Source organism: Penicillium macrosclerotiorum (assembly GCF_028827735.1).
Source record: "Penicillium macrosclerotiorum strain IBT 26536 chromosome Unknown utg000006l_segment0_segment0, whole genome shotgun sequence".
Classification (NCBI taxonomy): domain Eukaryota; kingdom Fungi; phylum Ascomycota; class Eurotiomycetes; order Eurotiales; family Aspergillaceae; genus Penicillium; species Penicillium macrosclerotiorum.
In genome coordinates this window covers 1549056-1568813 of record NW_026643085.1, presented here as the reverse complement: position 1 = coordinate 1568813, position 19758 = coordinate 1549056, and the positions used below count along the sequence as shown (strand labels likewise).

The 19758-nt window shown below is 50.5% G+C and overlaps 7 protein-coding genes across 7 annotated transcripts; 4 read left to right on the top strand and 3 right to left on the bottom strand.

Annotated features, from left to right (window-relative positions):
• Positions 1-1508: 1508 nt before the first annotated feature.
• On the bottom strand, positions 1509-1970 carry N7462_005854 (uncharacterized protein; the record flags this gene model as incomplete). Its single annotated transcript, XM_057077572.1, has 1 exon — positions 1509-1970. One exon carries the CDS (start codon positions 1968-1970, stop codon positions 1509-1511), a length of 462 nt encoding a protein of 153 aa, XP_056933152.1.
• Positions 1971-3174: 1204 nt separating this feature from the next.
• On the top strand, positions 3175-4983 carry N7462_005853 (WD40 repeat domain-containing protein; the record flags this gene model as incomplete). Its single annotated transcript, XM_057077571.1, has 6 exons — positions 3175-3481; positions 3770-3869; positions 3991-4057; positions 4197-4534; positions 4633-4759; positions 4834-4983. The coding sequence occupies 6 exons, from the start codon at positions 3175-3177 to the stop codon at positions 4981-4983; spliced, it is 1089 nt and encodes a 362-aa protein (XP_056933151.1).
• A 759-nt stretch (positions 4984-5742) lies between these two features.
• On the top strand, positions 5743-6639 carry N7462_005852 (uncharacterized protein; the record flags this gene model as incomplete). Its single annotated transcript, XM_057077570.1, has 1 exon — positions 5743-6639. The coding sequence occupies one exon, from the start codon at positions 5743-5745 to the stop codon at positions 6637-6639; it is 897 nt and encodes a 298-aa protein (XP_056933150.1).
• Positions 6640-6870: 231 nt separating this feature from the next.
• N7462_005851 (tRNA guanylyltransferase) lies at positions 6871-8137 on the bottom strand (the record flags this gene model as incomplete). Its single annotated transcript, XM_057077569.1, has 6 exons — positions 6871-7092; positions 7150-7254; positions 7341-7429; positions 7497-7672; positions 7741-7785; positions 7842-8137. Coding segments are annotated over 6 exons (933 nt in total), but the record flags the coding sequence as incomplete, so codon positions are not given.
• A 446-nt stretch (positions 8138-8583) lies between these two features.
• On the bottom strand, positions 8584-11964 carry N7462_005850 (Fibronectin type III domain protein; the record flags this gene model as incomplete). Its single annotated transcript, XM_057077568.1, has 3 exons — positions 8584-11525; positions 11597-11790; positions 11849-11964. The coding sequence occupies 3 exons, from the start codon at positions 11962-11964 to the stop codon at positions 8584-8586; spliced, it is 3252 nt and encodes a 1083-aa protein (XP_056933148.1).
• A 609-nt stretch (positions 11965-12573) lies between these two features.
• N7462_005849 (putative lipin Smp2) lies at positions 12574-15070 on the top strand (the record flags this gene model as incomplete). Its single annotated transcript, XM_057077567.1, has 4 exons — positions 12574-12682; positions 12755-13120; positions 13177-14044; positions 14107-15070. The coding sequence occupies 4 exons, from the start codon at positions 12574-12576 to the stop codon at positions 15068-15070; spliced, it is 2307 nt and encodes a 768-aa protein (XP_056933147.1).
• Positions 15071-15593: 523 nt separating this feature from the next.
• On the top strand, positions 15594-17294 carry N7462_005848 (TPR domain protein; the record flags this gene model as incomplete). The annotated part of the gene is made up of 1 exon (XM_057077566.1): positions 15594-17294. One exon carries the CDS (start codon positions 15594-15596, stop codon positions 17292-17294), a length of 1701 nt encoding a protein of 566 aa, XP_056933146.1.
• Between the last annotated feature and the right edge of the window lie 2464 nt (positions 17295-19758).

Below are 19758 nucleotides of genomic sequence, written 5' to 3'. Positions count from 1 at the left end.
CACGGGCGGGGAAGATTGACGGTGGAAGGGCGGGTAAAGCAGCCACAAAAGAGTGCAGGTGAGAGACGCGAATCAGAAGGACGAGGAAGAAAAACAGGAACAGGAAAGAGGAAAGAGGGAGAGGAGGGGAGGAGGGAAGGAGAGGACCAGAAGGGCAGAAGGGAAGGTCGAGAGAAGGATGAGAGAGACGATGGAGCAGCAGCACTAACGGACATGATTAGTCGTCTGTAAATCCCAGAATTTCATTTTAGGGGCCAAAATCGAGCGCTCGACCTTGTACTCGACACGTCGATTCTCGCGCGCTTGGGCACTCACCGGGGCGATTTCCCCTGCAGCCTTCGAGGGAGCCGTACACAAGTCTATCGATATGGAATATGGATCTAAAAAGAATATCCGGGCATGGGAGGTTGACGGGTTGGTGAGTTCATGGGTTTATGGCCATGAATGCGGAGTCTGGTCAATCCCATCGGCTCCTGAATCAGGGTGGTCCAAGCCTAAGCCACGGAATGGATGAAGTCAATCCCCCATCCTTCATAGAGACTAGCTCTTCCGATGCTTTTTGCTGGGCCCCAGTGTTTCTACTACAAAACTCAGTGTACCCGACAGATCCAGAGCCCCGGGTCCAACAAGGAATCATTCTCCCTTCAGGTCAGCCTAGAAGGGGGGCAGGGAGAGCCGGGGGTCGCAGGGGGGTGGGCTGGTGGGCATGGATGGTACTCGTTACCCTCCAGAGGGGAGGGGATTGTATGGACGAACAATGTCACAGTGTCTTTTGTCCATCTGCACCAGCGTGCTGGGCCAGGGAAGCTAGCCGGTTGGTGTCGGAGATGTCCAGCATTTGGGGATCTGGGTCGTGTTGGTCTAGCCAATTCAGTGTCGACGACCCATGTCCAACTGACCCTCCCTGGGCCATGGCGCTCTGCCCTCTCGGGTTCTAAGTGGCTCCGTGCTGCACGTCTCCTTCCCATTCGGGACCACTCGCAAGCTTGGGGATCGACACGACTTGCACCGGGCGGGAACGCGGTCCGTCGGGGGCATACAAATGGCTCTTCCTACCAGAACTCCGTCCTCGTTGCTGGGGCTCTCCTAGCGACGACTGAAACGGGAAAGGACGGGGGGAGGTTTGGGTTTGCCGGAGCGATCGGCTCAGGCGCTCCAGCGCGATCTGCGACAAGCTGGATCGCCTTCCCACTTCCCAATCATCTTCCACTTTTAGGGGCGGGTGTTCAAGGATGGGGATTGGTTGGGCTGGGCAGGGCCAGTGGGACCCCATGCTTAGCGGAGAATGTATCTGTACACATGTCGTGTACTCCGTCCAACAGTCTGAGGGAGGTTCGGAGGGTACACGATCTAGCGTCTCCCATCGTCATCTCGCTCGGTCGCGTCAATTGCCCGGGTTGGCCTCCGAGGTGAGAGGCGTTGATCACCACTATAATTCCAGCCTCCTCTTCACTCGGGGTCCCGGAGTCCAGCTTTCCATGATTCCCTGCATCAAGTCCATACAGGATCTAATTGCTGGCCTGGGACTGAGGAGGGGGAGTAAGTTGATACATTCCACGGCACACAGGCCGACGTAGGTACCTGCACCCGTTCTCGGTGCGGGTTGGACGGCCAAGTAGTCCGGGCTTTGCTGTGGGCCGGGTTTCCAGAGACCTGGTAAAGGGAGGCGCACTGGCTGACCGCCAGTGCAGCACAAGACCTCCATCTGTGCGGTGGGCAGGGTTGTTGGGAGCGACCCAAGGCCGTGGATACCGGCAAAGTTGGGCTGGGTGTGCAGGGTACAGGGCGCAGGGTGGTGCAGGAGTGGACCAGAGAGCGGGGAGTCCCATCGAATCAAGAGGGAGAATCTCAGAACTGTTCAGGTGGTAGTGAAGGAAGGGAAGAAGGTTGGCAAGTGGGACAAAGAATGAGCCGATGATGATGCCCATATTTTCTTCTACTGGCGACGTCCTGAGAAGACAAAGAAACATTTTAGGTTTGTCCTGCACGAAATCCATCGCCTGCAGCACAGGTTCCCTCCAGCCTCACGCCCATGGGTCGCTGACACGCCTCGAATGGTCTGGTTTCGGCTGCTCACTTGCTAGTTAGTCAAGTATTATTTCCTTGACTTCTTGTTCCCTTTCTGTTGTTCCCCCTACTCTGTCCTCTTCCCTCTGTACATAATGCAGATGACGTAATGCAGATGAAACATAGCGATCAACAGTTTTGTTAAAAAGAAAAGAAAAGGCTCGATTCTCAAGATAAACGTACCTAGATCACCATGATGGACATCAAATATATCTAGTCAGCCTATGGCATAACGGGCATAGCTTACTATATAGTCCACGAATGCAGTTCTTCTACTCCACACTGAGCAGAACCTAAGAAGAAAAATAATCAACCAGTGGGTGCAGCCCATCCTTGGCTAGCTGTTTCATTGTCCTGTCAGCACGGCTGGGGTATTGTTGGGTTTGCGATGTCCTGGACCCGATCGGCATTTGATTACTTTATCTTCTGTTGGAAATATAGAGTGTAGATTGTCATTCGGGTGTCATGGATGTCGGGAATCAATCTTTTGGGTCGTTGTGATCCATGCATGAATCTTCATTGTCATAGATCAAGGGTTGATATATATTTCTGCACATGGACCCCACATCCTGTACCATCATTCCCCAAGACATACAATCACTCCTTGTGGGAAGGCAAAAACACAACTTTAAGTTTTGTTGTTATTTCGAGCCAACCTGAAAAGATAATATTCTATTTCAGAGCTCAATAACAGACCGAGAAACAACAATCATACCCACAGTGAGGAAATCGATGTATAGTTTCCCGTTCGGGTGGCCCTACGTCCCGAAAGGGAAATTTTCCTTGGCTCCGAACCTCCACTGTATACGGATTCTGCATAAGAGTTGGAGACCACCATAACAACACACCTCCAGCAATCCAATCCAAAAAATAATATAAAGACGCAGATCAACTGCATCAGTCTCACCCTGCTGCTGGCTGTGACTCTTACAGACAATTGTTTTTGCTGGGACCTGCGTCCCCGCCATTCACTGGAGGTGATCCATCAATCCTACCTGATCGATTCATCAAGTGATTGAGAGCCCACGAACCTGCGAAGGAACACAATTCCAAACACATTAGAAAGAATCACAGTGTGTTTGAGGCCCGCGTATCATCAAGGTCAGTATGCACACACTCAAAGCGACCGCGGCCTCGTCGCTGTCCCTGCCGGCGGATAATTACATCTACACACTTGCTGCTTCGGCGCCAGGCAGCTTTGCTGCAATTTCCTCGGATGATTCGCTGCGTGTGTTTGACGCATCGAGTCTGGACCGCGTCTCTGTGGTCGCCCATAAGACCCACGATGCCGGCGTCACGGCGCTCCGCACCTACGCGGCGGGAGAGTCCCAGCTTCTGGTCACTGGAGGCCGGGAAGGAAAAATAAAGCTGTGGGACGCACGGGCGGCAAAAGCCGTAGTAGAGATGGAGACGTGTGAGTGTGACCTAATCTATTCTTTTTTTTTTCTTTTCTTTTCTTGCTTCCAATCTACTTCTGTTCCGCGTGATGGCAGTGATTCGTCCGTCAAGGTCGTATATTCTGATACTGCCAGGTGGGCGGATGCGCGGCCAAGCCAGAGGAGCCAGCTGCATGTCCGGGGTACCTGAGGTTGATCGCTTCGGAGAATTTTCTAAGTTGCGGCGCAGGGATGGCCTGGTCTTGATTTACTCTGTTTCTGTTCCACCCCGGCCTCATTTGTCACTGATACATGGAATCTTTTAGCAAGAAACGCCCCAGTACTCTCGGTGGCCTGTTGCCCTGAGACCCAGACTATCGTTGCGGGCACCGAGCTCGTCTCCTCGCAAGCCGTGGTTGCATTCTGGTAGGTCCCCTCTTTCGAGGATCCTGAAAGCGATGGCTGGACACTCATGCGTATACCGCCAATCCTGTTCATTCGAGAAAGCGAGCCATGAACCTTCCAGCAACTGACTGTTCCTGGACAGGGATATCAGATCGCCACAGGCACCACGCCTCCAATACGTGGAGAGCCACAACGATGATATCACTGAGGTAAGTAAGATCCTGTGAACCGCAGGCCCGGCATTTAGCAAAAGGGCCACCAGACCCCGAATACACCAGTCATCCAATGATACAGCTGGTTGAGAAAGATTAATCTGACATTCGCACCACGCCGGCTGGTGGTACACAGCTCCAATATCACCCGAGCCGCAGCAATATCTTACTATCCGGCAGCACGGACGGACTGGTCAACGTCTACGACACCACTGTGGTAGACGAGGACGAGGCCCTTGTGCAGGTTATCAACCACGGCTCGGTCCACCACGCCGGATTCCTCTCCGAGCGAACGATCTACGCTCTCAGCCACGACGAGCATTTCTCCGTGCATCCGGCCACTGACCCAGACGACCCCGCCCAAGATCCCGAGCCCGTGCATTTTGACGACGTCCGCGACCCGCTGGGCTGCGAGTACGTCGTTCAGATGTGCGTTGGCAGTCAGGGGCCCTACATCGCAGCCGGGAATAAGATGTACGTGTAGCCTCCCCGATAGGACAGGCTCTCACCCCGACATCTGTCTTGCATTTGGTGTAATACTGACATTCTCGTGTCTTTTGTCGCAAAAACAGTGACCAACGTCTCGATCTGGTCCCGCTTGTTGCCAGCCCGACGTGGCAATTTGACAAGGAGAATCTTTGGCGTCTGCCCGGAGCTCATGGTGAGGAGGTGGTACGAGCAGTGTACTTGGATGAGCAGGTATTTTTATAGACTCCTTATATTTCTGATATCTGTTTATCTGATTGACTAATTACGCTACTTTTCTGTTCCAGAGCCATTCGGTCTTTACCTGCGGCGAGGATGGATTTGTGCGGGCGTGGAAGCCTGCAGAAGAGGACTGGGAATCTCAGACTCAGACTGGATCTGCGAAGGCCTCTCGGCCGAAGGAGAAGAAGCAGAAAGACCGTTTCAAGCCGTACTAGACGCTCCGGGTGGTCACAGTGTCTGCTTGCAGTGGTCGTCTGTTGTGTACCATTGGGAGTTAGGGCGGTAAGTAAAAATAGATAGCAAAGTGATATTTTTGTGTCTAATTTGGGTTGGTCTTGCCCAATCTTCGTTTCTCGTATGGATCTAAACCGAATGATGACGCAAGGTCCCAAATATAATTGTCTATCTGTGGTGTTTTCCTCGAGTGTTATGGGCGAATAACAGATTTTGAGTTTAAAACCACACCCGAGCAGCCGATGACATTATGAGAAGCTCTTGCCAATATTGAAAGATCAAACCGCATACCGAGAAGCTATCTGATAGATCAGTTGCTCGCCATGGCATAACAAACCAAAAAAATCAAGTACAAGAATTATCGAATAAATTTTTCAAGATACATTGGCATAGTACAACATCCATCCACGTGACCCCATATATGGAAATTATTTAGAGCCTCAATAATAAGGCATTAACTCTTATCGCCCAGGAACCATTTTTTTCTTCAGTCTTATCCGCTGAATGGACTTTTTCCCTCCTCTCACCCAAAGGGATCGCGTTCCCTCAACCTACCTTCCTCCAATCAGCATTATACTCGCAAAGAATTTGAGGTCAAATGATATAAAGCCTCATACACGCCAATACTGACCTAACCCGCCTTTGCGCCCGGCATCTTTGGTCCGATTCCGCCCATCCTATACCCTCCGGTCTATTTTATTGCAAGACACAAACACCATCCCTCCCTCAACTGCCACCTCATGGACGCCCAAGCCTATCTTATCCGGCATGGCTGGACTGGTCCCGGCAATCCTCTCAACCCAAACCAGCGCCCGGGCCCACACGGCGGCCTCGGCCTGACCAAGCCCATCCTCGTCGCGCGCAAGCAGAATAACCACGGCGTAGGCAAGAAGACCACCAAGGACCCGACCAATCAATGGTGGCTGCGTGGCTTTGAAGATGCACTCAAGGGCGTCGGCGATGACAGTCACGAGGCGCAGTCTGCGCGCTCGGGCAACGCCTTGACGAGCGAACTTTATCGATTCTTCGTACGCGGCGAGAGCCTTGCGGGTACAATACTGGAGAAAAAGAAGAAGGAGGAGGAGGCTGTCAAGGAGAAAGAGAGCTCCAAGTCCAAGTCGAAGTCCAAGCGGAAGCGTGATACGGAAGATGAAGATGAGCGCCGCGCGCGGAAGGAAGAGAAGGCTGCAAGGAAAGAGGAGAAGCGGAAGCGGCGCAAGCTTAGGGAGGACGATGATGTCGTCGAGCCTGTGTCTGTGTCTTCCAGCGAGACTTCGGGCTCAGAGAAGCGGAAAGAAAGTAAGGAAGAGCGTCGGGCTAGACGGTTGGAGAAGAAGAAACAAAAGGAGAGCCGCAAGTCGGACGGTACAGTCAAGGAGCCGGGCAAGAAGTCGAAGAAGTCTAAACGCTCTTCAAGTGAAGATGACTACCCCACCCCAATGTCGATTGACGGAGAGGAGGACCAAGGACAAAAAGACAAGACCGAATTAGACGGTTCATCAGTGCAATTGAAGGTGAAGAAGGAGGAACCGCAGGCCAAGAAGTCTAAGTCGACGAAGAAAGAGAGTGAGGCTACCGAAATATCCGAGCCTAAAAAGAAATCTAAGAAGGAGAAAAAGGAAAAGAAATCAGCTTGATTAATGACGCCTATTCTTTGGAAAAGAAGCAGTGCATTTTTCGGGATTTGTTGCATAGGCCCTCTTAGGGCTGAGTATATAGGCTTTTCGCATACGCCATTGATTCTCGCGATCAAGATACCCCTTTCGTTTGGCGAGGACGATATTTCAAAAGGCATTTGTCATTTCTATCTCATCGGTTTTATTCCGTTTCTCATCCGTCTTCGGTTCTTCTCCGACCGATTGCATATATCAGCTTTGTAAAGGTAGCTTTCCTGGCTTTCCAGACAGGATCCACGGCCGCCGCTCCCAGAAATCATCTTTGATGATATCGACGTGATCAACCACGACCTGTGCCTTGCGCCGCAATTTCTTGAGCTTGTCTTGCTGTGACCTGGACTGTTTGGCGCCGAGCATCGAATCATCATGGTCCTCAGGAGATGCCTGTGTCGCCTTGGATTCTTCAAGTTCATACTGGGGTTTCGATAACTTAGGATAAATAAATTGACCAAGAAGGGAAGCGAGTCTTACCTGGCGATAAAGTACACTTCCCTTCTTATAAATCTCTTCTTCGTTATTGTAGTTGATCCCAAATCGTTTGAAGAGGATCTCGTTTTTATCGGCGGATACGGTGCCCTAGTAGGAGGTCAGTAATTATGTATGTACCAAAATCTATGATTTTTTGGTGAGGGGTCGATTCGGTGTGAGGTGTATCTGCTTACCTTTAACTCTTGCTCTGCATCTGTGTTGGACATTCCGCCCTGCAAGACCATTGTCCAAAAGGTCGTATTGTAGAGATTGTTAATATGACCTAGAGATAGATTACTGAGTCACAAATTTAAGATCTCAAATATCCTAAGACTGAAATTATGACTTACAATCGACCTGTCGCCAGCTCATGTAATCCCGCAGAATCCGCGAGGATGGGTAGAGAACCGCGCGTCCATCGAAAGAAGGCAAATACGGTGATTCGAGAGGCTTGGTTGGGAAATGTTTTCCCCACTGAAGAATATAGTGTGCTGTGAATGTCGACACAATGGTAGTGACGAGTTTTCTAGACCGTAAGTCTCCATTAATAGCCCGCCTTTGCAAGAACGACTCATCAACGAAGACTGTACTTACGCACTCCGTCGCTCAAAGAGCTGGCAGCTAGGGTGAAAAACGAAACTGAAGAGACCTTTATCAGAGATAATTCAGGCATTTTCCCAGGAGAGAAAGCATACCTGTACTCGTCACTGACGCCATAGGCAATGCATAAATCCGGCAGCTCTTTCATTACCTCGACCGCGGCTGCATTCATCAGGTCGAGTGCCGCGCGGTCATTGGGCTTCACAAAGGCATAGTGATCCGAGAGCCTAGATGATCCAGTCAGATATAAGGTATCTGTAAGAGATGGATGAGGGAAAGCTTGCTTGTGAAATCCTCTTCCGTCGATGCGGACCACAATCCACGTATTGGGAAGCAGTGTGTCTGGCTGCTCGAAGTCCTTGACGTACTCATATCTGATGATCGTTAGTGACTAGCTTTCACCCGATTGATATATAGAAATTTCTACTTGGAGTTCGCCATTTTTTGCTCGGCCCAGAAGACTCGGAGGATGTAATGGTGTGGATTCGCGGTGGCAGAGTCATCCATATTTTGTGCGTCGTCGATAGCTACCCGCCCACCGCAGTGGAATGCCCAATTGCACCCGCCGCATTTTCTACGATCAAGAGCCCTTCTAGAGGTGTGCAATGAGCTGCAGAACACAAAGGCCCAAATAATACGTCTTAAATAATTACAGAACCTCAGAGAGTTCAATCGATCTGAAGAAAGGTATGTACCATATTTGAATTTCACAAAGAAACGGTCGCTACTCCGAGAATCTAATGCCAACCAACCGAAGCCGTTGAGGTGTATGTAACTCCGCCATCGTAAGAGAAGAAAAATAAAATGAAGAAATAAGATAAGTTGGAGAGGTACGCCTCAGGGTTCAGCGATCTCGGGAATAGAAATTTCCTCATCGCCAGTTTCACTAGCCCGCTCACTCGTCTCGCTCGCCTTGTCGGACTTCCGCGACTTGCGAGAGAAAAACCCTAGGCTACTCCGGGTGGAGCGATCACCAGATGGCGCACTGGAGACGGTGCTGTCCACACTCTTCCCCAGCTGAGCTTCACTAGCGGCATCCTCATCAATGTCACCTTGCGAGGAGTCGCCCTTCTTGGAGAAAAGACCAGAACGGTCTTTCCAGGAACTGAATTTGCTGGAGCTGCCTTTCCGAGTGATCTTGCGGATGAAAGATTCTTTGGACGCATTTTCCACCGATGTGCCAGATGGCATGCGTTCTAGGGATTCATAGGAGTCACCAGTGAAATGGGACAATGAGCGCGAGTCGCGGGAGGTACGAGGCTCGGATGGAGATCCATCGTACATATGAAGATCGTAGGGAACGTCAGAATCCTTGTCCTTGTCCTTTCCTTTCTCTGATTTCTTGCCAGTGAAGATAGCGCGAAACGTAGGCGCGGCGGGATTCAGCTTCGGAGTGATCGGCCTGTGAGATGACGACGGCCGAGTGCCAATCGGTGCCTGGAGCGGTCGAAGCTGGCGGTCGTATGAATCCTCCACGAAATCAGGCTCACCTGTAAGTCCAAGGGGGAGATGGCCAGACGACCCGTATTGAATGGAAGGGCGACGGGATGGGGCTCTGGACCATGTCGAAGGCGAAGCCCAATCTAAACCGAGGGGGCTATTGCGGTGTGCTATTTCTGCCGATGGCCACCCAAAATGACGGTTGTCCGTAGAGGGATGAGGAAGCTGGTTTTGATTGTCAAAGGAGAAGGTCGATGAAGGACGAGGAGAAAGAGAGCCACGACGAACATTTCCAAGCAGGGATGATGGATCAATGGGATCATGCCGGGGACTGAATTGGTTGTACCCAGTGCTCAGGTCAGAGGCTCCACGATTGCCAGCGCTACCAAAACCGAATTTACTAGATGAGAATATACTGGTGAACGCAGCCCGTCGGGACGGGGCATGGTCTGAAGAGCTATCAGTGGTCACTCCTGCGGTGTTGCTTCGTGGGAATAAGGACATCGGATTGGCCCAATTGCCCGTATAGCTCAATCGGCGACGGCGCGAGCCTATTGGGTCAATCTCATCAACGTTCCTTGGGAATGATTGACTTTGTCCTGGCTTTAGGCTGCCCAGCATAGGCGGCTCATCGGCCAACGTCTTCCCACGAGGTCGATGAAATCCAAAAAGGCCAGAGAGCCTCCTAGACGCACTTTTCGAGGCTTCTCCAGCCTCAGACAATCCCACCGGCTGCGAATCGGAGCCCTGTCGCGTGTGCGATTCGAGTGGACTGGCAAAGATACTTCCAGGCCTACTTCCAGAGGAAACAGGAGATGCCGGTCCAACGACAAAACTATCCAAGGGATTGCTAGGTGTATCCATAGTGGCAAATCGTGGACGCGTCAGCGGTCGAGGGAATTCAGGTGATTCTTCATCACCTAGAAGATCCGATGGAAGCAAAGCATCTGCACGAGGGCTCATTTGTGGGTTATTGAATGCGCTTTCCATGTCGGATCGCATTATCTCAGGAGGATCAGATAGGCCAGGGAGGGTCATTCCGTTACTGATATTGAAGAAGGAAGAGCTTGGAGGGAAGGTAGGCGAATTGGTCGAAGGGGGATTGTAATTGAGGCTCGTAGGGAATGTTGTTTCAATTCCAGGGAAGTTGACAGGCGAGGAGACATTGCTGGCCAAAGAGCTGCGGTGACGACGAGGCCGGATCGTAGCATTGTTCGACAAGTCCAGATCCAAGGCAGGCAATGAAAAAAGACCCGAGCTTCCAGGTCGCTGGTTGGTAAGCCATTTCAGCCGCTCCTGAGCTTCTTGATATTGCTGCTGCGCCTGAGCGTGAAGGTTAACGAGAGTGGCATATCGACCGTGCAACTGGTTTAACTTGAGCTCCCATTGACGAGCACGCTCATTATCGATCCGATCCAGCTCCTTGCCGTCCTCACTCTCTCCATCTTGAAGCCCCTTTCTCTCATCCTCAAGCTTCTTGATTCGTCCTCCCTTGTCTTGAATCTCATCATCGATAGTTTTCATCTCCGCTTGCTCCCTCGCAATTTTCTCACGAACTTCGTCAGCTCGTTTCTTGCCCTCTTCCTCCAAGCGAGCCTTGTCTTCCTTTGCCTGTGCGGCATCAGAAGTCATGCGATTGATCTTCTCTTGCCAGCGCAAAATATCATTCTTGCGCTTTTTGCGCTCCGCTTCTTTTTGTTGAAGCAACCTCATACGCTTTGTCTTCTCGCTCTGCACAGTGCGATTGACACTTTCAAGCTTTGAGACATGTTTTTTGAGATCACCACTGACTTCATCCTTTTCTCTCACGCGCTTTTTGAGTTCATCGCGCTGTTTCTCGAGATCCTTGAGTAGCGCAATATGTTCATCTTCTTCCTCCACGCCTTGCTTTTCCATACTGTCATTTTCTTGTTGCAAGTTTTTTAAACGATCCGCCAATTGCTCTAACGTCCCATCCCGATCACTCTTTGGGCCTTTGTGCGATTCGTCAGAATGACCATGCGCAAAATCCATATTCCCTGTGGCAGGAGACAGTTTGCGTCCCGCCGAAGGTCGTTTGCCTGGCATCTGACCGGCGCTGTGTTCGCGCGACATGACAGGTGCAGATGGAGTTGGCAAGCCAGCAGTAGATCTGGGAATGGATGCTCGAATCGTTGGGCCACCAGTGATAGCATCTTGTTGGGCTCGGGATAGCGAAAGAGATTTTGTTCGAACATGGAGGATCGCGCTGGGTGTCTGGAAGTTTGCTGCGCTGACGGAAAGAACGCAAATATGGTAAATGCTTCCTGGTACAAGGTTCAAAATTTCGACTGCGGTTTCTGCACGTTTTGATTCGCCAACTGCGATATAGACCTGATAAGCATCCTGTCCTGTATGCCGTGTGAACCGGAAATCCTGGGAGAGCTCTTACCTTTCACATTATTCACTTGAATTATATGCTTATGTATGGAATTGTGGAAGTCTGGCTGCTTCCAAGCCAGGCGGATCTCACGAGCTGTGATCTCTTCGAGGGTCACCTCAGGTGGTGGTGGAATGTCGAGACCCAACTTCTCCACGAGAACATCATTGGGGGTCTGACAGACCTGCCATGCACGATATAGAAGCCTATATAGCGAAGCAATGTTAGTCAGGAAATGAGCCCAGATATATCAAGAGGACTCACCAGATCAAGGCCCATAGGATTGAGACCGCCAGGAAAAGAGCCATGACCCCTCGCACTCTCACTCGCGGGATGACGGTCGGGTAGGCGTCGAAGGCGAGATAGAGTGGCTCATACATCCCAGCGTCGGTTACCCATGGACGCGGGCAGCGAGGACGAGGGAGGAATGGTGAAAAGGGTCGGTAGCAATCGCGGTCTTGATCGGCTTCTCCATTTCGGTGGGACATGTCACATGACTATATTAGTCAGGATATACCTGATTAGGATTAGCTCCATCACAGTTGAAGGATCGGCCGCTAGACAAAATAAGGACTAGTACGTTCCGATTGGTGACCTCGGCATGATGTTGGCCACGCTTACCTAATAAACGTTGGGCGTTGAATATGTTGATCAAGGCCAACAGATCCGGGGAGGCCGGCGACTCGGTGGGATTATTATTTTGGGGTAGATTTATCATTGAAACCCGTCATTCCAGCCATCACATTTGGTTATCAGTCCCTAGCCGGCATTTTGTGGCGGTGGTGATACAGCTTGCGCCCTGTCTCAGCTGAGTGTCACATGGGCCGGTGGGCGGCCGCGATTCCTCCAAGTTCCGATCCTCTCCCAACCTTCTTGCTTTCCCCCTCCTTCGGATCGACTCCTTGTTGACGTTCACACGGTTGCGTTCTTTCTGGGGTTGATTTCTCCTACAGAGCCGTCGCTACGGTCGCTTGGTCCTTCTCAGCGACATGCAGTACGTTCGAAGCATCAGCGGCTCTGTCTCCAAGACATGGAACTCGATCAATCCTGCGACACTAAGCGGGGCTATCGATGTGATCGTCATCGAGCAACAAGATGGTATGCTTGTTTCTATTGCCTACGGCCTTGTCTACAAACAGATTAATTAAAATTGATTTGCCATTTTTGTAGGCACTCTTGCTTGCTCGCCCTTCCATGTCCGATTCGGCAAGTTCTCGCTCTTGCGCCCGTACGAGAAGAAGGTCGAATTTCACGTCAATGGGATAAAACAAGACTATGCGATGAAGCTTGGGGAGGGAGGTGAAGCCTTTTTCGTTTTTGAAACGACCGACGACATCCCTGCATCCTTACAGACCTCCCCGTTGGTTTCTCCAGCAAGCAGTCCGAAGGTTCCCGATGGAGATGATATTGCATCATCGCTTCAGGAACCGGAGTATTTGGACCTCGACAAATCTAATGGTGATGCTCTGTCGGAGGGCGCGAAAACCCCACCGGCAATGCCGGTATCGCGGCAGACCCGGGCAACTACCGATTTAGGTATGATAGACCTGTTCACGCTTCTTCAAGAATACATCCTCATGGACAAACTTTAGGCGCGATGACTCCTCTGTCCCGATCTCCCGCAGAATCAGACCTGAGTCCCTCCCACCTTTCCAAGCCGTCCCTCGACCACTCGATGTCTGAGAATATTCTTTCAACCAGCATTCCTCTATCCGACGATGGAAAGCGATCTTCCGTCGGTGGCCCAGCATCAGCGCACGAAGATGACCCGGAACGGATGAGACGGTCCCGAAGCCCCCCACATGTGTCCCCCCAAGAAGCCATGTCCCGGGCCGTGTCCCTGTCCAAGAAGCTGTCTGGGTCGAACATTCCGTCACATGTCACCGACACCGGAGATCTTATGTTGGATATGACCGGATATAAAAGCAATGACGAAGATCTGATTCGTGCTGAGGTTCTGGCTCGCAAGATCCTGGCAGAAGAGTTAGAAGGAAGCTATGATATCGGTGCCTTGATCGGAGCTGATGAGCATGGCAACTTGTGGATTTACAGCAGCGAGGAGGCCAAGGAAGCTGCTGATCGCAGAGCGACCATCAACTCTATGCGCCCCAATACGGCACTGAGCGAGGATGCCATTTCAGATCCTGGGTATCATAGTGAAGGTGACCATCCGACTCTGGAGCCCTCGATTGGTGTGCGGCACCATCGTACCAAATCGGACGTTCAACCAGGTTTTCCCACCCCACCTCAGTCACCCATACAGGATTCCTTTGCTGTTGAGACCCGCAACTATGCAAAGACACTACGATTGACCAGTGATCAACTCAAAGCCCTGCAGCTAAAGCCAGGCCCAAATACCATGGCTTTCAGTGTCAACAAGGCAATATGCACTGCCAACATGTACCTGTGGAATGGAAACACCCCTATAGTGATTTCTGACATTGATGGAACGATCACAAAGTACGCAATTTATCGCAATGTTGATATGTTTCAAGATTTCTCGATACTGACAGGGATTTTAGGTCTGATGCCCTGGGCCATGTATTAAACATGATTGGTCGTGACTGGACCCATGCCGGGGTTGCCAAGTTGTACACTGATATTGTCAACAACGGATACAATATTATGTACCTCACAAGTCGATCTGTTGGTCAATCGGATACCACTCGAGCATACCTCTACGGCGTCTGCCAAGACGGATATCGCCTACCAAAGGGCCCCGTGATCTGTAGCCCCGATCGGACGATGGCTGCACTGAGGCGAGAGATCTATCTTCGGAAGCCCGAGGTATTCAAAATGGCATGTCTCCGAGATATTCTCGGATTATTCTTTGGGAAAGAAAACCCGTTTTATGCAGGCTTTGGAAATCGATTGACCGACGCGCTGAGCTATCGATCTGTCAACATCCCCTCAACGCGAATTTTCACTATCAACTCGAATGCTGAGGTATCTCTCGACTTGCTCAGTCTCAATAAATACAAAAGCAGCTATGTAACTATGCAGGAGTTGCTGGATCACTTTTTTCCGCCTGTCAGTCTCTTGGTTCAATCTGGGGGCGAAGAGTATACAGATTTCACATACTGGCGAGATACGCCGCAAGACTTGGATGATTTTTCAGCTACTGATAGCGAAGATGAAGATGAGGATGAGCCCGAGGAAGACGAGATCCTCGATGAAGACGAAGATGCTGATGAGGAAGACTACGATGACGAGCTGAGTGATGGCGAAGGTAGCGAATATCTTGACGACAACATCCCGGATGAAGAAGCGGAGGAAGGCACCGATATGGGTGCAAGTTACATATCACAGGCCTCCGTTGCCATGTCCGACCCTGCTGGGTCAATTGTGGAGTCTATTGAGGGTGATCAAAACCTCGAGGCTGTCCAAGGTTCTCACGAAGAGGACGAAGACTCGTTACCCGAGCTGGTGAAGCCGCTGCACTCGATGTCCCTCCCCTTGCGCCCGAAACCGGCGCGTGAAGCATGAACATACGCCCATTGCGATTGCTACAATTCACATCTGACGATAGAGGCGCGATTTGGTTTTCTGCCACCCCCATACCCATTCAGCGCTTCTTTTTTTGATCTCGAACTTGCATTAACATTGTCGCCCCTTGGCAATGAGATACCCTGTTCAACACATCTTTTGCATGCAGACTCGGAGTTAAAGCCTGCTAGATCAGTCTTTCGTGACTGACGCATTATTTCTTTGATTTTCCACATCGCATCCGTGGCGTTTGAAACCAGTGTTCTAGACCCTCTTCACACTAAATAATCAATGCAATGCATATAATCCCTACTTCTACTTCATTTAACTCCCACCAGACATGTTGATCCAAGACTTTCGTAACCCTTGACGACAATCTACATGCTCCCGCGATTGTACCCGGCCCCGTGCGGTGGGCCTAGATTACCAGATTACCCCACATCGCTTGACAGCCGAGAACCACGCAAAGATCGGCTGTAGTCGATGGGAAACGCGTCAGTCAATCTCAATTACGTCCAACACCATGACCGGAATTTGGAAACATACTCGGTTGCCCCCGCGGCAATCGCCTGCTACCGAATACTATGATCTCGGCAAATTTCAACGAGCTATTAGTTCTAGCAGCCCAGAGGCTCAGGTATGGTTCAATCGTGGCCTGATCTGGGCCTACGCTTTCAACCACCAGGAATCAGCACGGTGCTTCGAACAATGTGTCATGTTTGACCCAAGCTGCGCAATGGGATATTGGGGCCTTGCCTTTGCCCTAGGCCCGAACTACAATAAGCCATGGAAACTCTTCGATGGAGAAGATCTCTCAGTCACGACGTCGCGTGCATACAGTGCGGTCGAAGAAGCCAGAAGGTGCATGGCTCGCGCAACCCCGGTTGAGCGCGCTCTGATCGAAGCGTTACAATGTCGATACCCCCAGGAGCAACCGGTCGGAGATTGCACAGAATGGAATCATCGATATGCTGACGCAATGACCTCCGTCTATCAACAATTTCCAAATGATCTAGATGTTGTCGCATTGTATGCTGACGCGTTGATGAACTTGACACCATGGAGTCTGTGGGATCTGGCCTCTGGAAAGCCTTTACCTGAGGCTAGGACTCTTGATATCAAAGATGCTTTGGATAGCACTTTGATCCGAGATGATGCACTCCAACACCCTGGACTGCTGCACTTGTATATCCATTTGATGGAGATGTCATCAACCCCCGAAAAGGCTCTCCCAATCGCCGACAACCTACGAGGTCTGGTACCAGATGCTGGCCATCTCGAGCATATGCCAACTCATCTGGACGTCTTATGCGGCGACTACCGCCGGGCTGTGGCTTCGAACACCTCTGCGATCCGCGCCGATGAGAAATTCCTTGCCAACCAAAGCCTAGGCCATTTTTATAATCTTTATCGCTGTCATGACTACCATTTTCGTATGTATGCAGCGATGCTAGCGGGACAGTCGAAGGTCGCGCTTGACACCGCTTCCCAGCTTGCGGAATCCATTACAGAGGATCTGCTTCGTGTGGAATCGCCTCCCCTTGCTGACTGGTTAGAGGGGTTTGTTGCTACACGTGTGCATGCGCTGGTTCGCTTCGGTCGTTGGGAGGATATCATTTTCATGGAACTCCCTCGCGACCAACAACTCTACTGCACTACGACTGCAATGATACACTACGGCAAAGGCGTTGCGTTCGCTGCGACTGGCCGCGTCGAGGAAGCAAAATCACACCAGGAATTATTCCGGTCGGCGGTAAAAATGGTTGCTCCTTCTCGAACCATTTTTAACAATACTTGCGCGGATATCCTTGGAGTCGCAGGGCCGATGCTCGAAGGCGAAATATCATATCGTGCTGGAGACTATGATGCCGCCTTCGCTAGTCTGCGTGCTGCAGTTGAGAAGGACGACAATTTGCCATATGATGAGCCATGGGGTTGGATGCAGCCTGCTCGACATGCTCTGGGGGCGTTGCTGCTAGAACAGGGACGGGTCGAGGAAGCTTTAGAGATCTATGCCGCTGATCTTGGCATAGATGATTCGCTGCCCCGGGCATTGAGACACCCAAATAATGTGTGGGCACTTCACGGCTATCATGAGTGTCTCATTAAATTAGGTCGAAGGGCCGAGGCCCGGATCCTCAAACCCCAGTTGGTGTTTGCAATGGCCATGGCAGATATATCGATTCGATCGTCGTGTTTCTGTCGCCTCAAGACTACAAATTGAACACTTACTAAATCGGGCATATAGCTCGGCTTTGACCGAGTTCGAGAAATTTTACTTAACTACGTTCTGATGTAAATGAGGTCATCAAGCCTGTATAAATAGAAAGTAACCGCCCGCCCCCAACGGCTCCTGTTGTCCACCAAGGCTGCCAAGCCGATAATGGGTGGCCCCACGGTGTCAATAGGGAACACATCCACAGGAGAAACCAGTGAGAAAAATGGAGAGTACTCTACCCTTGAACCCTTCTCATGCTGAACCTTGTAAAGCCTGAAGTCTATCTGATGATGAAGATCGAATCCTCTGTGGACTTGGCATGGATGTCTGCTGGCTTGGCGTTGCCACCAAAGCCAAGTGTTGAGAGGCTGTGTAAGTAAAAGAACAGCAATGATTAACATAGATACGAGCATCCCTGGATCAAGAGAAATGAGTCAGGGAGTTTATATATTCACTGTAGAAGGAGCTGAAAGCTCATGATTTGTTTCTCTTGAAATCCCAACCGTGATTTGATGCCCACTCGAAGGCTATCATGTCTGCGAGCTTCCACTATCGGAGTCATGCTTCTTTGTGCCTAGAGGCCTTACCACGAACGGAGAAGAGATGGCTTTCACTCCTATCTCTACGATTGGGTGCAGTCCTGTGCCCGATGACTGCCGTTATATGCTTTGCTTGGGCATATACCGAACATGAGAAACCAGTGGCCTATATAGATGGCCTCGGCAGCGCGTGGTCAAGTATTAACCTCGGGACAGTGAGTAAAATCAGCTTTCACGAGGCAAAAAAGGGCAATTGAAATTGAAAAAAAAAAACATAACATCGACTGATATTCTCGGTCCTTTAGTCCGCCTTCGCTTTTGTCTGGTCTACAATTTCCCTCATAATCGTCCTGGGTTTCAACCGGAGAGTTCCACCTGGGGTAGGAATAACATTCGATTGCCTCGCATTTTTGGCTCAAATAATCACGGTTTCATTTTATCTGAATGAGTTTGCTGAGTACCAAAGGGGTGGATACTCGGAGGACACGCAAGAAGCTAAAACGCTATATGGTGTTGAATGCTTTGGGATGACGATGATGCTCCTGGGACTGTGGGTTTCATTTCTCAGCTGACTAGGCGAGGCAACGAAATTGGAAGACTAATTTTTTTGATCTATTAGTACCATCAACTTGATTCTTATGATTCGGTCCTCCGTGGAATGCCATACCGAGCGGATCTCGTCAAAACGCTTTTCCAACAAGCCACAGGTTGAGGATATTTAATCGTGGCATAGAGGGGGTGGGGGTTTTTCCAGAGTACAATCAATCAAGTCTTCATAGAAGGCTGATCATCTTGATGGTGCCTGTACCTATGGTACTGTATATGGGATCACTACAGAATTCATAATCTTTAATGTCTAATAGTAATAACACAATCTTATCGCGACGGAACAATGCGACTCAATGGGCCGATAGCTCTTCCGGGCGCGCACCTGCGGAATGCTTCCAGGCATGCACGAAAGAAATATCTAGAGAAAGCAAGTGAGACTCGACGCAGTTATCTACACCCATGGGCAAAGCTTGGAATACAGGATCTATCGAGCCGAACGGACCAAGACAGAAATACTAGGTGAACGATGGAACAACCAGGCAAGACGTCGAAGGCTCGCAAAAGATCATATCTATTATTAAGCCTCTAGGGCAACCTTATATTACTCCTTCCAAGGACTAATCCCGAACAATGAAGTATTTTTAAACCGATGAGATGAGATCTAAGTCAGATGCACTGACCCAGACTTGTTTCCCCGGGAACCGGGCTTACCTTTGCAAGTGGGCACTATTGAAGTTAAGTGGGGGTGTTGCACCCACAGAAACAAGCCACAATATAAGACAGTGTGCCTTGCCCAATTGTGAACTCAAGCTGCTAAGCCCCCGAGCGTGATAAGCAAACAGAGTCCAAGAGCTGTTGAAAGCGAAAGAGCGGATCTGTCGGCAGACGCTCTTGTTCTCTAAAGCCTTCTGAGTGGAAGACTCGCCCTAGTCTATTCATCATTAATTCGCAAGGCATGGAAGATCTGTTGATCCTGTGGCTTGTGGTACAGTAGTTCGCAGCGAGAATAAGTCTGACGTAGATCGACGCACTAGGAGTCCAACAGAAGAGCCTCCACTCGTTCACCAGAAAATCTCACAAAAAAGTCACACGGGGAGGGCGAACTGCCCCTCACTTGGATGTCTGATGGCCCCCCAGAGTCGGCCCCGGCCCCAGCCCCAGTCACTGCCTCAATGCCCCACCCCATTTCGTTAGGTTGGTATTGAAATTCTAGGCACAAAATACGCCTGACGAATCCATCTACCAAGGTTCATGTGGAAGTTAGTGGAGATGGGAGAAGGGCATGAGAGGAATACCGTACTGTTACTAGGATTTGTTATGATCCAAGACGCCTGACCAAACAGGGCGTCCGAGACCTCACGAGATACTGTGAAAGACCTGTC